This window comes from Amphiura filiformis, chromosome 1 (genome assembly GCF_039555335.1).
Source record: "Amphiura filiformis chromosome 1, Afil_fr2py, whole genome shotgun sequence".
In the NCBI taxonomy this organism is placed as follows: domain Eukaryota; kingdom Metazoa; phylum Echinodermata; class Ophiuroidea; order Amphilepidida; family Amphiuridae; genus Amphiura; species Amphiura filiformis.
Window position 1 is genome coordinate 58,892,063 of NC_092628.1, and position 17,813 is coordinate 58,909,875.

General features: G+C 33.3%; 1 protein-coding gene across 1 annotated transcript; it reads left to right on the forward strand.

The window, feature by feature from the left end:
- Window positions 1-5,663: 5,663 nt before the first annotated feature.
- LOC140166653 (dopamine receptor 1-like) lies at window positions 5,664-7,524 on the forward strand. Its single transcript, XM_072190154.1, has one exon. It carries the CDS (start codon window positions 5,809-5,811, stop codon window positions 7,135-7,137), a length of 1,329 nt encoding a protein of 442 aa, XP_072046255.1. The 5' UTR covers window positions 5,664-5,808; the 3' UTR covers window positions 7,138-7,524.
- Window positions 7,525-17,813: the final 10,289 nt, after the last annotated feature.

A 17,813-nucleotide genomic window follows, 5' to 3' on the forward strand; every position in this document is an offset into this window, starting at 1 on the left:
ATTATAATTTAGCATGAAGGACGCCTCCAAGGATATATCTTAACCAAACCTCTAGGTCTATAATAGCAAATATTCGTTTTGATCAATAAATTATTATTAGTCTGTTATAGAAAAGAAACATGTAAAAATACATTCTGTTGAAATTTTGTCAATCATTTTAAAGTTTTATGAATATTTGAATATTTGCTGAATTACAGTATAAATTAATAGGATTGCGGATTTGGGATTAATTGGCGATTGATGATTAATAGGGCAGAGTGAGACACCGCAGACAAAAACAGCTCAGTGGCTGACGGGTGCTGAAAGCATTATTTGTACTAAGGAAAACACTGAGAGGAAGGAATATCAATTAAAATATCCGTAGGTATCTTATTGCTTTTACACTGGGTCATTAACCCGATATAATCATTGGTTACATGAATTGTTAAAAGCATGACACGATGTTTTGAGACACTTATCACACTCTTTACGCTAGGGCACGGAAGTAATACCAACTCAATTAATGCTTGTCACCAAAATCTCATGTTTCAGGTCATTCTGAATTCGACTGAATCCGATATTATACAACATCCTATCACACTCAATACAAAACCTATAAAATAGAACATACCGTATCTGTAATAATTATGGCCTTTTACAAATGTCTCATTTTCCTCTTTATACATAGTTATAATGTCTTAAAAGAGCGTATCATCATGCATTGTTATATTCTGAAAATGCGTAGTAAAGAGAGTGTAAGGATATGCGTAGTAAAGAGAATGTAAGGATATGCGTAGTAAAGAGAGAGTAAGGATATGCGTAGTAAAGAGAGCGTAAGGATATGCGTAGTAAAGAAAGCGTAAGGATATGCGCAGTAAAGAGGCCTAAGGATATGCGTAGTAAAGAGAGCGTAAGGATATGCATACGCAAATGGTTAGGGTGCGTGCCTCAGTGGTCTCAAGTTCAATTCCTGACGGTATCAACTTGCTGAGATAAAGATGTGTCAAATGCCTTCCCTAATCAAAAGAACCGACATCGCATGGTGATGATACACTAACATGTTGATTTATAATTTAATGATTTATGTTCATTCCTGAGGAAATATCTACAAAATGGGTATTTGATCAACAAACTACTCTTATTCTATATAAGAAAATTCCGTTTTGCTCCTTAATTACTGCTCTCATTACCATCATTTGTGAGGTCAGGTGCATAGTGTTAAGATTTTACAACGCTTCATCTGAAAAAATGACCTGTATAAATCTGTTTCACTGAAACTATGTTTCCTACTTTTTCTTCCTTACATATTTTCATAATTTGTGAACTCTTATCATGCTCTTACTCAAAAATTCGTCTCTTATGACACATTGACATGCAACTGTGCAATTGGCTACAGGGAATACTATTTGATAAAATATTCTAGTACTGCAACATTTTTACAATGATTCGAACAGATACAAAATGAAGAGGCTCAACCAGCTGAAAATACACCCTGAAGCAGGGAGATTGTGAGTTTAAGACGATTTGTATGTACCATAGGTTTATTTGCCTCTTCCTTTATGTAATTTTCTTTTACCTGTACTATGTGTAGTATATGGTACATGTTGTCAATGCCTACAGGATAAGAGGAGCAGTTTGACCAAACTGAATGACACATTGGTTGTATGATTGAATCGGGTGGAAAATACCTGTCATTCAGAAACTTGTTGTAAATGAAGGCTTCATATAGGTTATCCAACTCATGCCCTGTGTGGGTGGGTGTATCATTGTGAGTGTTTACTTTTAATCATTTTAGTGGTCAGTTATGAAGTTTTGCCCTATGTTGAGGTTGAGGTTGTCGAATAATTAAATGGCGTAATACTTGTAAGGGCACTTGGAGCAAGAAATATCTTTGCTATTAAGTTCAGTGGTATGTTCGGGTTTCTGTGAACATCGGCATAAAACACAAGTTAAAGGTTATCAAGGAGAAGTTTACGCATCATTTTAACCATGTTAACCAAGGTCATCTGTTTTGATATATGTTTCTCAATCAGTTCATAATCCTTTTTCTTGGTAAGAAGGTAATATATCTAATGAATACAATTGTTGAGTGATGGTATAGTACAGACTGGTATGTCTTCATGCGCGTAGACAATGGTTCCACGACTATTTCGAGTCATTTGGTGGTATACGCGAATGTTTCAACGTCCTGTGCATGTGCACTATGTCTGATCGCGCTAGCTTCCTTCCTTGTACGCTTGCGCTACTTTCAGTTCGTTAACGCACCTTTATCGTCGAAATGGGGCTAAGATCTACATTCAGCAATATGGTTTCATTACTGCTGATTAAGACCATAGCATAAAATCATGTTAAATGTTATTATGGAGAAGTTTACGCGTCATTTTCACCTCAAACTAAGATATTCTTTGATTCAAGGTCATCTGTTTTGATATGTGTATCTCATTCAGTTTATAATCCTTTTCTTGGTCAGAAGGTAATATTTCTAATGAATACAACTGTTGAGTGATGGTAAAGTACTATACAATTTACCCAATTCAAATCGAAGTTATTGTGTAGTTATTGTGTTTTACATTTTACAACTTTTTACTCCCTGCACTAAAAGAAAATACCAGGCAATATATGAAAAGAAAAATAGTAATTAGGAATTGTGTCTATTCATTGTTGTAATGTCATCCTCCGGGTAATTTGTGCTTCAACCTGCTACCATTTGTAATTAATATTTACCATATTATCATGTATTGTGGTAAAGGAAAGAAAACACAAAATTGAAAGCAAGCAATAGATTTGTGGCTCCTCAACTCCCCCTACTAATTCTAACTTATCCACTCCATTTATTTCCCCACAAAACAGCTCATTACAACATTAACATGATTGTACCAATAATAGCAGTAAAATTGAAATGAACTTGAAGCAGTCTTAGCAAGAATTTATTTAACACTTCTTACATTCGCATTAATTACGCAGAGTTCTTGACTTTCACACACATACGGTAGTATAGATTACAAGACCTTGTATTGCTAATTGAATATATACTGCAGTCATATAGGATTTTTTTTAATCATAAAGTGGTATCACATTAATACTAATATTTTAATTAGTTAAATTGATAATTCCCTCAAGGATATGTAATCATATTTTGATTACGGCAGATGTTCATATATATGCAAAATAAACCGGTAATATTTACCATCAAACATTTTTTCAAAGAATAGTTATCACAGTATGTCATATAATTAGTTATTTCATATTCTCCCTTTCGATATATAGGTAACATTGTCGTATCATTCAGAATGCTGATGTTCACGTAACTATCCGTGAGCGTAATTATTCAAAGCTACTTGATTTTCACCGTCTGTAAAAATTGAATTAAAAGGAAATGTATGAGTATTACAGCTATTATTGGTATCCGCATTCTGATTTTGAGGTGATCTTTTTTAATATTGAGATTTACCCACACACAAAGCGTAGGTTGCAATGTTTGACTTGTTTAATTGCACGGTCGAAGTGATTTTACCATTGGTCTTGTATACTCTAATCACATTAAGGCAATGATTTTACTAAATGTCATGAACCTAAACATACCAACTGCCTGACAACACCTATTACCAAATAACATTAAAAGCTTACCATGCAAGATAACATGGCTGCTCTAATACCTTTAATAAGGGTTATATAAATGTTCTGTCAATCTCGGCATGTACCATTCATGATAAATATCATTATTTTAACATTACAAATGACGATATTCCACGCCACGCGTCAGTATAGTTCATATTCCATCCGATATGAGTTGGACCAATAGTGTGATTTAGAAAACTGCAAAATTAAACTATTGGATTTATCAATGGACAGAACTTGTACCTCTGTTCATCCGTGAATGAATAGCTTACACGTGTTAACAATTCAACTGCTATAATATAAACTTAATTGCATCGTGTTCCAATAAAACTTTGACCTTAAAGTGAGGTATTTTTGTGTAAATCGCTTTGACAACTTCCTTTGGATTCTATACTGAATTATTATCTTTGTTTGGTATTCGTTAACGTTTTTTTAATTTTCATGAGTGCGTTTGATATTATTTTGTTAATGCACAGAGGATTATTAACATAACATGCGTATTTCTGCGTACAGCACAGTAATTAATGGCTGGTTTAGTATTATGGTAGGTAGGTGAACACTTTTCCGGCTACTAAATGAGGATTATATAGTGTGATTTGTTGACGTTCAAATGACAATACTTGAAGTTTCTGTAAAAAAGATTTTTGAACAATCAATTTGAGCTAAAGTACTAGTATGTGTCTGATCTGTCCATTGGTTCCAAACTAAATGCCAATAGTTTTCATATGACGTCAATAAATGTCAGCGTGATTGTGATCTATACTAACTATAAACAAACCAATTACCACACTGGATTTTGGGGATAAAAATACAAACATGCAACTTTCATGGGATTATTCGTCGAAAGAAATCCATTTTTGTAATTTAATTTAAGTTTCTATGTTGTGCCTTGCCTCATGGTGAAGGTTGTTTATGTCTTCATGCGCGTAGACAATGGTTCTGCGATTATTTCGAGTCATTTGGTGGTATACGCGAATATTTCAACGTCCTGTGCATGTACCTATGTCTGAGCGCGCTAGCTTCATTCCTTGTACGCTTGCTACTTTCATTTCGTTAATGAACTTATCGTCGATCCCAAATGGGCTAAGATGTACCTTCAGCAATATGGTTTCATTACTTCTGATTAAGACCATAGGGTTAGTTAAGCTTAAACATATTATCTCAGTATGCAGAAACTGTTTACGTTAATGTCATAACCCAATCAGAAATCATGATTCCTTTCTCTCGTTTTCATCTTATATCATGTATATATTTCAGACAAAGATCAGACATGACTGCTCTATCCATTTAGGTTTATAAAATAGGTTTTTTCAGTAACTTCCCCTTGCATATGGAGCGCAACATGAAGCGTCTAGTGTAGCGTAAATAAAACGAGGGAAATTGCCAAAGTTGGAAGGGCAGGTGACACGATTCAAATGGGTCGATACCGAACCGTAATTCATGCTTGTTTTCTATCTCACACTTCGCTTCAATGCACTTTTTCCATTTCTGGTGCTATACCTAAAACCAGACGCAATATAAACTGTTAAAATTTAATGACGCGACCTGCTTATAATTAAATTTAAAAGTGGATACTTTAACATATTTTTATGTATTTACCAGACTGTGATAACCGTGTATAGTTATATTACTTTGTAGAACATGTGACGGAGTACATATTACAATTGTTACGATCAGTGGTGTCATTTGTTGGATGAAAGAATTAACCGAATTCCTTATTTCGTATCTAAAATTAGAAACCCTGTGTATCCAGCAATAGTTTGCGTTTAACGAAAATAATCATTACGAGAATCGGATTATTGCACTTGTGCAGTGTTAAAAAACACCTCGTGTATATGTGATCAGCTTTTTACAATGTATGACAAGTGAAATGTTTGAAAATAAGTAGAATGGAAATAATTAAATCTCATCCCCGTCATTTATATATATTGTTGGTTTGTTTATGAAAGGCAAGAGTTACGTACCCACAATTCCACGCGGGATAATAATGGGCCCGGGGCTCTGGACGAGGTATGAGTACATGCGCGTGTAGCTAGACGTTATTGGATCTATGAGCGTCAGACGGGGAGGTTGGCTACGGTGAGAGTAAATCACACATAGGCAGAAATCAATACTGCATCAAGCTGGCTTCGTCATAAAAGATGGCAAAGTAGGGTCTCAGTGCCATTTCACTGGTGCGCACTATGTAAAGTTATCACTTGGGAGGCAGTTATGCGTTTAGAAGTTACGCCACAACAAGTTGTGCCAAATGGCACAGCGATTAACTGGTATCTTCATGTATCAACTGATTTGGAAAATACAACGGAGTTTCCTTTCAATAGCAGTGTTACAAGTTATGAGAATTTTAACGTCACTGATGATATTCTTATTGGAACCAAACTTACCACAGTAGAAAGGGTTATTATAGGAACAGTTTTAGGACTTTGCATACTCTTTTCCATTGCTGGAAATGTTCTTGTTTGTGCTGCTGTTGCTACAGAAGAGAAACTTCGTAAAACTGGAAACTCATTTATTGTGTCTTTAGCTGCTGCCGATCTGGGTGTCTCAATCATAGTTATGACTTTTTCAGTCGCCAATGAAATACTTGGCTATTGGATTTTTGCTCCAGAATTTTGTAGCGTCTGGATCTCTTTTGATGTACTTTTTAGTACGGCTTCCATATTGAATCTGTGCGCGATTAGTTGTGACCGATATCTCCATATCAAAAAGCCATTTTCGTACTACCGGTGGATTACCAATAAACGAGCCATAGCTGTGATTATTATTGTCTGGGTCTTATCTGCATTGATTTCTTTTTTACCAATTCAATTAAAACTCCATGAGGGTTTCGGTTCTGCCGAAGAAGCAGAAGAGGAAACTCCAGAACCAACTTATATTGGCGCTAACAATGTTTATGTATGTACAATGGAGCTGAATCCAGTTTATGCCGTTATGTCTTCTTTGGTAAGCTTTTTTATTCCATGTTTTGTGATGCTTGCTATCTACTCTCAAATATTTCTCGCTGTTCGAGAGCGAGTCAAAAATGCAAGGAAAGGCCGTTTAGGAAATTCTGAAAATGGAGAGTTTTCATGTCATGGTAATCAGCAAGCAACTGATCACAAAGCTGCTGTAACATTAGGAATTATAATGGGTGTATTTTTATTCTGCTGGGCTCCGTTTTTTACCCTGAATGTCGTGTCCCCTCTATGCAAAAGATGTATTGTGCCTCCTGCAGTTTACAGCACTCTGACTTGGCTCGGTTATTTCAACAGTGTGTTAAATCCCATTATATACAGTATCTTTAACAGAGACTTCAGAGTTGCATTCCAAAGATTACTCGGTTATCACGTCATTACCAGATGTTGTAGGAGAGATTCATCAAAGTTGTTAAACAATTACAGTACAGTAGCCTCAACAACTACCCCTACTACCGCCACTACACCTACTTCCATGGCAAAGAGTAACAGTGATTCAAGTGTAGGATATATGAATGGAAGAAGAATTAACAGACCTAGTGATACCACATTGGAATTTATAATTGATCGCGTCACTACTTGTTGAATTGAAATTGACCAAAGGAGTTACACTTCGTGTTTATTGATTTTGAATTGTCTATTAATTCGTAAAATAAGAACATGTATTTTAATTACAATATGTTTGTGTGCAACTTAAATTAAAAGATTTAATGAAATATGCGTCCTTGATGGGATATATATGTGATATGATATGATATGATTCAATCTGAAAATCGCATGTATTTGCTATTATTCCAGTTTGCCAGTTCCCCGGTCCAAATCTTGAACCAAATTCATTGGGCTTTATATTTAAGTAGAGTAATTCGCTGTGCTTTACACCTCAAGGCAATCAGGAAACTTCGAATAGCATACTGAAAAATATTTCAGCTTTGTGACATAGAAAAGCTATTTGAGACGATTGACCAAAATTCAGTTTTCAGGTTTTACTTAGTTATGTAGTAATGACATTGTCTAAGTTGGTGTGTAATTTAGTTATAATTTAAAATATCAGATACATGCATTTAGCAATGCTTCAACTTTATTTTATATCAAAGTGAAATCAAATGTACAGAATTTGAATATGATATGAAAACAATAACGTTAAGTGCATCTTGAATAGACTTCTATTGTTAACAAAACCATCACAAATAATTTGGTTAAGTTTTAATTATACATTACAACTAAATGGTAAAATGTTTAGACCGAGTAAAATGCTCTTACAAGACCAAAGATATTAATTTCCTCATTGATGTATGTCATCTTTTACTCTTATATATACGTTGCGATTAAATCAGTCACGTGTGTGACCAAAGTTTTTCCCTTGGCGACCAATAAAATACACATTTTACTCACCAGCTTTCAACATTTTTGCCACAGATAGCTATAATAGCCACACGTAAATTACCAATGAATTACATCACGTATAGAATTTCAGAATTTTTATGTTACTTTGCCTACATCTGGCATTGCTTCATGTTTTCATAATTCAATAAACATATACCAAATTATTGCGGGTACATTTTATGTCATAAATTATTATTCTACAGAAAAGTCAACGGACCATGATATGGATAGAGTCCACAGCAAGCATATCTGAATTCCATTGCGCAATCTATAATTATTAAATAACAAATTCATTGTTAACATAGAAATTTATATGTATACAGTAAAATATCAGCATTGTGATGTTTCCTGAGGTATACTATTGGTTTGGCAGAATAACACTAAATTAATAGTCACTTTATTTTTACCTTATTTATCCAATGACACGTAGTGAATTTTGTAACAATGAAATCAGGACTCATGAGGTAAAAGTGACTAAAAAGACAAAATGTTATGTTAATCATTTCAAAAAACCAGAAAGAGGTTTGCACCTTATTGAAACCATCATACATGTAGAAAGCTTAATATTCTGGAAGTCGTTTTTTTTCTTTCTTTTTTTATTGCTCGGTGGTGAAGGTCAAATTATTAGGAAATTGCTGGCGACTAACCTTGTTTCCTTAGTCGCCAGTAGAAACCATCCTTAACTGTGTGCATCCCTGCCTTAAGGTAAGGGTTGTAAACTTATATTTCATATATTGCAAAAAAACATGATTTTAATTTGAGCGTATTATCTTTGGATAAGCATAAAATCTTATTAAAAGGATTGCTATGAGCTCCTCGATAAATAATATGGTATGAGAGTGTGCTAAAATTGAGCAATTTGCCATTTAGGGTTCGACTTGATCGCTACGTTTCAAACCTTACCCAAGTTTAAGGATTTGTTTTATTGTTGGCTATATTACTCCTTATTTTGCTGATATAAATTAAATTTATTTTTGGTTAATTGAATATGAACCTGTCAGTCAATAACCATATGTATATATATTGATTATTAATTGTATATGTTTAATTGTTCGAACATTCAATAAACATACTATATATGACAGTCACAGACAGTTTTGGGTTCTTCTGGTTTACCACTGATTTTAAACCTTTATTCCCACTTATCTTTAATGTGATTGATGATTGAGGTTTCTGTGATTGAAATCAATGGAAGAATATTGTATTTCTTAACTAAAGAGTAATACATGTAGTATTGCATTTTTCTAAAGTTTAGTTAAGCAGTCATGATTTAAAACGAGGACACCTATCTATTCGTGTCTGCAGTCAATGAAAGCACCTGCAGACAGCAATCTGTATCGAATAAACGTGTATTTTGCCATTGTATCAATATCACATATTGAATACCTTTGTTACGTTATTGATGTAATTAGCATGTTCTCAATAACAGCAACAGCTGGTAAATTAACACTTTAAACATGCAACGTGTGGTGGCGATGACCTTGTAAATTCATAACGAGTGATACTTTACCATTTTTTTTTATCAAACAAGTTACTGATATTTGTCAAGCACCTAAAAGCATCCTTTACGGTACGTGTAAGGAAACAATAACATAAGGTTGCATGTTTCAGTACGGTGTGTGATTTCTATATTAGTAGAGGGCCCAGGGTGCAAGGCATTTGAAGCTGCAATAATGAGGAACCATGTACAAGTTAAGCCATTTGATCTGACAGCTGCTTGGGTGCTGAGTTCAAATCTGCTGCATGACTAAAATCCCCAGACTGGGCGAAAAAAGCTTTAAAGGGGCATTCCGTGATTTTGTGTCATTTTTTTTAATAATAGAGAAGACACATTGGGATATATTATGTCATGATATATTTGACTCCTATTTCCAGAACTACAAGAACCACAAGAACTACTTAGCAACGTTTCAATTGTTGCAATAGAAATATATTGAACATTCTACTCTATCATACACCTAATTAATTAATTTATTTCAATTAGGTAATACTAGTAGTACGTCTAACTGATTCAAACATTCTCAGCCTACTACTCAAAAGGTTCAAGTTTTACGATTCCGCATTGCTATCTTATAGTGAATGCTGGTTGTTGGTTGTCATGTCATGTGGAGTATTCCATACCATGTCAGCATTTTGTTGTTTTCATTAATACGACAAAATCAATATTCCCGCATGTTTCTGAACATGAGATGTCGTTCAGAATTCTATGTTTATGAAAACATACGTGACAATTCGCTGTAGAAGTGACGTAATAATCGGATTAACTACCATAGCAATAGAAGAATACAATTGACCGCGCTGCACTACAAGCAGATTGCGCTAATCACCTGTGTATGTCAGCAAACATAGATTGAATACAATACCGCTCTTTTCAAAGATATTTATCTTACAGGTGCGAGTGATCAGCCTTTCTTTGACATCTATGGTTCAATGCATAGGTACCGCGTGAACGTTGTAGTGCAGGGCGATATATTCACAAATGCATTCCTCTATTGCTATGGTAGTTAATCAGATTAATTTCGTCACTTCTATGGATTATAGATTGACTGACATAGCTTAGACTCGAGCTTAAATGACTCCAAATTAGAAAACGGGATATTCGGAATTACGAACTTTCGGGATTGGGATCATTATGCGCAATTCGGAATTCAGCAACTTAGACAAAATAGACCTGGTAACCCATTTCAAAACAATAATGTGCTTTATGTACTATTTCAGAATTTGACAAGCAGGTCAATCTAGTATCATAACCTGATCTGCTTGGAGGGATATGGACTGTTATACATGTAGCAACAAGTTGATATTTTCACTAATAAATCAAATGTACACCTATTATTACACCTATTATTGATTGTTGAGGAAAGAATGTCTAATATCAAGTTTAAAACCAAAAATTTTAATACTCTTAAGGGCTGGGGTATGAACGTTTGGACAGTATTTATTGTGGGACATTAGAGCACATCAGACATATCGAATTGCATTCTGAATACGAAGAATGTCATTCTGATATCAAATAATTTTGATTTTTTGAAATTCGCAATTTAATACACATTTTATGGCAAATCATTAAAATTGATATTTTTGATATTTAACAGTACTTGAAGTAAACTTTATAAATCTGATGATTTATACTTAAAGTGTATGTAGGTGGGATGAAAAGCCGACGATCAATTGAAAATTTTGACCTTTCGTATTGAAGATATGGATTTTTTTCCCAAAACACCCAAAAAATTAGGTCTTTTGGGAAAAATCCATATCTTCAATATGAAAGGTCAAAATTTTCAATTGACCGTCGGCTTTTTCCTCCCTGCTACATACACTTTAAGAATATGTCATTAGATTTATATAATTAACTTCGAGGACTGTTATATATCAAAAATTTGAAAAATATCAAATTTGTATGATTTGTCATAAAATTTGTATTATATTGCGATTTTCAAAAATGAAAATTATTTGATATCAGAAAGACATGCTTCGTATTCAGAATGCAATTCTGATAGGTCTGAGGTGCTCTCATGTCCCACAAAAAATACTGTCGAAACGCAATAAACGCTCATTTTAGATCCCTTAAAAGAGTATTAAAATTTCTGGTTTTAAACTTGATATTAGACATTTGAGCACATTACCTCTGCAAACCTCTATAGACTGGAAAATAGCACCACAACATTTGCACCCCACCAGGATTAACCCAAAGTAACGTTGTTAGATACCTTAGATGGTCCCCAAACACTATCTAGACGTTCCCAAACTATACTTTGTTCTTGACACCTTGAGATGAGAGAATTACTTTGGCATGGGTCTTTAAAACAATTTGAGCCAGTTTCAAATTTGACCCAAATTTGACCTTTACTTGACCCCTACGCGCTTGTGACCATTAATTGACACATTATGTTGGAAACATCTTTAATGTATTTTGGACCATCTAAGGAGCCTAAAAAGTATGTTGGGATAGTACTTGGGTACAAAGGCGTTGATGCTAGCTCTGTACTGGCAAGCTTACTCTGTAAACTTACAGTGCTTTATAATGTTATTTTGAATAATTTTAATTATTCAAAATAACATTATAAAACACTGTAAGTTAAAAAATTTCTGACTATTTAATTGAGCAAATTACAACATCTTATTTGTTTGTACAGACTTGATTGTTTGAATGTATTTTTTCTACTTATTTCTACTTATACGATAGAAAGGGCAGTTAAAACAATTAGCGATTATTAATTGATCGTTGTCTGGTAAACAATACCAGATGTATCGACATTTTCATACCTTCCAGCAATGTATATGACACTTTTGTATTTACCTATAGCTATAATAAATGTGATGTATTGTCCAGATAAAAATGTGTGACCAAATTTAATACCAATTGTTAATGCTATATGCTTTGTCCGAGTTGAAATTTAACAAAACCACTGTGCAACAATATGCCAATTAACCACGCGCGTAATTGTTGATAGCTTATTCAATCAAATAAAGAAAATACTTTCTGTGAATAGAAAGAAACAAGAAGCACGCAGTAAAAATGGAGTGAATTACTTCGTACTTTAGATAGGCAGGGTATATCATACTTGCTAACAAGGACCATTACTATAGGTCAATGTACAAATAAGACTTGCAATATGCGACGGGATTAAAGAAAATGAGTCGTAGGTCACAGAAAATTATAAACAAAAGAAATGGTCAAATTATCTTGTATTTCATTGTTTTCCTTAAATAGTTCTGTTTCAGGAACTAAAACGCCACTTCTGATGGACTTTTATTTAAATATATTATCACCAATAAATTAAACAAAAATGTTAAATGAAAAATGAAAATTCATTCTGTGACATAAATGTCTCATTTTGTTTATCAAGTCACATATTATCATTTTGATACTTGTAGTAAGTAAGGTGAACATAAGTATATCTTCCTTTAATAAGAACATTAGCCACCTTACCTTAAATATATTTGCCCTTAAGGGGGTACTACACCCCTGGCCAATTTTGTGCCTATTTTTGCATTCTCAAATATTATAGCATATTGGTGACAAGTAAGATATGTATATTATAGGGGCAATGACTACAGCTATTGCACTGAAAATTCAGCAACTCAAGGCAAGTAGTTATTGATTTATTGATAAAATATTGGTTTTCCCTCATTTTTGACTGTAACTCCACAACATTTGTCTGTGCTGAAATAAAATTTCCAGTGCAGTAGTTGTAGTCCTTTCCCCTATAATACATATCTTACTTGACACCAATGCGCTATGATTTTTGAGAAAAATGCAAAAAAAAAAGGCATAAAATTGGGCAGGGGTGTAGTACCCCCTTAACAATATCATGGATTGTAATGAGACAATCTCTTGTCATGTTCACCTCACTATTTCAGATAATGATTAGGTTGACTGAAACAATATTTATATTATGGGTACTAAGTAATCCTTTATATTGAGCAAATCAATATGCGTATGTGATAACAATTTACATAATCGTATGTGTATATTTAAGTTCATTAATTCCATTTACATTAATTTTGGTCTAAATTCTTACATTACAGGGTGTATCAAAATGATTGGTACCCATCAATTTTGATGTTTATTGAAAAGCCTACCTCTTCCAAAAACAACAGTGGATACTCTTGAAATGTCCAGAATGCATAGTTTACAATTAATCTACAAATGATTTGGATCTGGTGTTGATTTTTTATGTATCAGGCGCTCATCCATTATCAATGGAAACTGACGGGTAAGAATCATTTTGATACACCCTGTAGACCATTCATCTCCAATCTCATTAGTTATTTTATATAAGTTTATGAATTCTTTTAACTGTGTTATTAGTTAAGATAAATTATTTTCTTTGCGTTTGATTTAAATGTGTTGAATGTTTTTGTGAACTATTTATACAATAAATAACAATTTGATATGATAATGAATAAAATTGCACTGTTTCAGGTATTTTAAAACAATAGAACATGTGCTTTAAATTTCGTTGTATTTTTACATTACTTTTCACGCCTTTAAACGACCAACTTTAATATCACCATGGTGTACGTAGTCTATACTCAGTGTTGATAAAGCGGCCCTTGAAATATTTTCAGAGATAGTCTATGGGCTACTCTTACTTTGATTATTCTTAGTATCATCAGTGTTAAGATACAGATGTTGATGAGCAGCCGTCACCATATAATGCCAATGCTCGTACGATAATACTTGTGAGGAACACCTCTTCATGAATTCCGTTGAATGTGTCTCAGTCTTATAGGGGTCATAGGCCTTGGCCTACTTCTTGCATGTTAATTATATTTAGAAGAGTACAGTGGAAGCTTCACACGTGTTATCTGATGGGCCCCGAGACTAATCAGGTAAGCTCTTATATATAATTAAATGCAATTTCTGTTGGATTTCTTCTCCTGTCGATCTTTTTCATATTAGTCGAGTCTTTACATGAAACTAACATGCTTTTGCGAGTCAATTTTGAAATAGGTATCTTCGTAATGAATTCACCAAGTTGCTTTGTAAACTGTCATTTTATAATTGCTATTGAAATGTTTCTAATTGCCTTGAAGTACAATTAGCATGTAATAGCCTACGGGCTGTTCGTAAGAGTTCAATAGTCACAATGACCTTACATGTTATTTCCCGAAAAAGACTGAATCTTGCCTGGGGATAGACGATGATTTCTAAGAACTAGCTGTAAGATGTGATGAAAATATTTATTTCATTTAATTAAGGGAAGGGGAAAATTAAAGGGTAAGGTAAAACATTAAACATCTTCCTATAGAATTCGCGGAAGGCTAACAATGATGGTAAATTGTGTTTGGGACCAAATTTACACTTCCGTTATCTGCATTCATGATTTATACACTTGATTCTCGTAGAGTACGGTACTTTGATTAAAAACAAAAATAGTGGGGAGTTAGGTACATATCATGTAAGCCATCTTAATACTTTAAAGAAATTCCCGCCGTCTTGAGGGCATCTGGTAAAGCATTTGGTTCAATTAAGTGTATCTCTCTTGTATTAGCACTCAGGATCCAAAGTGATGTTGTTACTAACGATGTTTTCATCTTAGTGGTTAGATTTGATGTAATCATTCCATTATTTGAATTAGGAATTTTATCAATAAAAATTCGAATTATGATCATGTATAATATAGACAAAGGGTATATTCTTAAGGGCGTCAAGACAATTTATTAGAGTTTATGCATTGTGCAATTCCTATAATCACGTGGCACAAAATATTTATGAAGGAATTGTTTTTTCTTAAATCTCAACCCGCAGATAATGCTGATTATATAGTAAGGCCAAAAATTATCCGTACAAGTAAACAAAAATCGGAACCCATCGTTTTAAGATCAAATTTAAAACGTATACGGTAAAATACATTGAGAATAGTTCAAACCAACCCAGTAATCTGCCAATGGCTCTTGAGATGTGTCTCAAGATTTTGAAGTGCATGTTATTCAGTAGTTTGCGAGTTAACTCGTACAGCAATGTGCAAAGTCTTGAAATAAATAACTAATGTAGCCATGCATACAAATTACCTCAAATGTACGGTATAATATCCTCTTTGTCACCACATCTGTTAGTTCGGTCCAGTGAAGTCTAACTTGCTGTAAATTTAACGCCAAGATCATCGTATTTAGAGCATATACCTGCGGTTTATTTAATTTACGGACAATTTTATCCATTAGACTTTGAATTTTATTAACTTTACTCTGTCAACTTAAGAAACGCCTTGATGGATGGGGCTCAGAATATGAATCTTAAAACCATAAGAAATTGAATTATTGTAAGCTTTTGGTAAAATATTTAGCATAAGAATTATTCATGGGAAAGATTTTGTTTTGCTGAACTATTCCCTAAAGACATCTCAGCCAACCAATTAAAACACTATGAAAGATAAATAAGAATACACATTCTAATGGGATACGCAGACATCCCTAGTTTGCAAAAATGGCATAATGACGTCCTAGCATTTGGGTTCGTAAGTACTTTACTACCATTACCTACAAAATGGATATAACAGTAAACATTAATGCGACACAAAATACCCTAACTGAATTAATGGTTATTAGGTTTTCCTATTCACCTTATAGAGTACTATTTGATACATAAATGGATAACAGTCATGGAGGCAATCTTGTTATTTTAGTAACTCGAGGAAATTAATAACGTGAACAAACGTAATATTGATAAATAGCGTGGAATCTGATGTGGAACCAAAGTTTGCATATGTTGCATTTCCCGCCAAGTGAATTAGTTTTTCAAATCAAAAACTGATGTACATACATAATATGCTCATATAGACGGTAAATATGACTTATTGCCCGTTCTTTCTGTTGTGATTATTTGGCTGCATTACACCTTGTGTTGGGGTGGGTTTGCGTTGGTGATTGTAGATGGATGTTGTCGAGAGTAATAATAATAATAAGAAGAAGAAGAAGAAGAAGAAGAAGAAGAAGAAGAAGAAGAAGAAGAAGAAGAAGAAGAAGAAGAAGAAGAAGAAGAAGAAGAAGAAGAAGAAGAAGAAGAATAAGAATAATTAAATAATAATAATAATAATAATAATAATAATAATAATAATAATAATAATAATAATAATAATAACACTAACATTAACAATAATAATATAATAATAATTTTAATGAATTGATAAATTAAATTTTATAAAATCTAGCTATACCAGACAGCTTGGTGCTATAATTACCTTACGCTACATACACCAACACAAAAGACAAGAGCATTATAACACATCCGCATCCGATCAATAGGATAGTTTCTAAAGATTTAATATAATTGTATCCCACAATGATATTCTAATGACATTATACATATTACAAAAACAAAATATCGTTGTATTATCTGGAATGTTTGAATATTTATAAATATTTTATACTTTTATAACGGACCTCAAAGGGAATTGATTTATCAATGAATAACTGTTTAAAGAAGCTCATGGCATGTGACAAATCAAATTTGTCCTATTAACTTGAAGTATACGAAGCTGTTCATACTCGTATGTAAGTAACAATGTGGGCGTAAGAATAGACAGAGAGCAGATGGAATAAACACAGAACGATCACGAAAATATCCGAAAATAAAGTACTCTCTATACTGAATAATTCTCCAAACTATTACAATAATTCAATACTTCCCACGTAAAATATAACAAAATTATCTTTAGAATAAGTTTTTCCAATCGCTGGTTGCGCTAAAAGAATATTCCATATTGATCAAGATGAAAGTGAATAAACCAAAAGAGAAAAAGATGCAATGATTTGGCTTAGAAATGCTTCGATAAGAGTAATATATCTTAATATCTTAGCTTTGGATCTATTTTTTGTTTTTCTTGACTAAAGCGCTGTTTTTTTTCAAATGCCGGGTGCTTTGAAAGAATAATTTAATTGAACCTCAATCAAGGCATATGATTCCAATTTACCTAAAATTCACAATAACAGGCTCTGTTATTTACTAAAACACCGAAAACGTTATCAGCAAATAGAGCTATTTTTGGAGCAAAACTTAAGTCTGTGATTTATTGTTTCAGTCTTGCAGTTTCGAAATGAAAACGATCCAAACTCCACATCACTTTACCCTCGCGTATAGCTCCAAATGCCTTATAAGATTGGCTCTTTTATCATGTGTATTACTTCTGAAGAAATTCGGCTGACTAAGCTAGCACTGTATCTAATAACTTGCTTTTATAATCCTTGCTGCTTATCTGTAAATATAAGCTTTACCTTAAAGATATGAAGTGAATCGGAAAGTACTTCAAACCTCTGTCTGCATACCCATTTTTAAAGCAACTATAAAATCAACTAAAACAAATTCAATTCAATTTCAGTTCGTATCACAAATTCTTGTAAGAGAAATGCAGGTAATCACAAATGTGTTGTCGA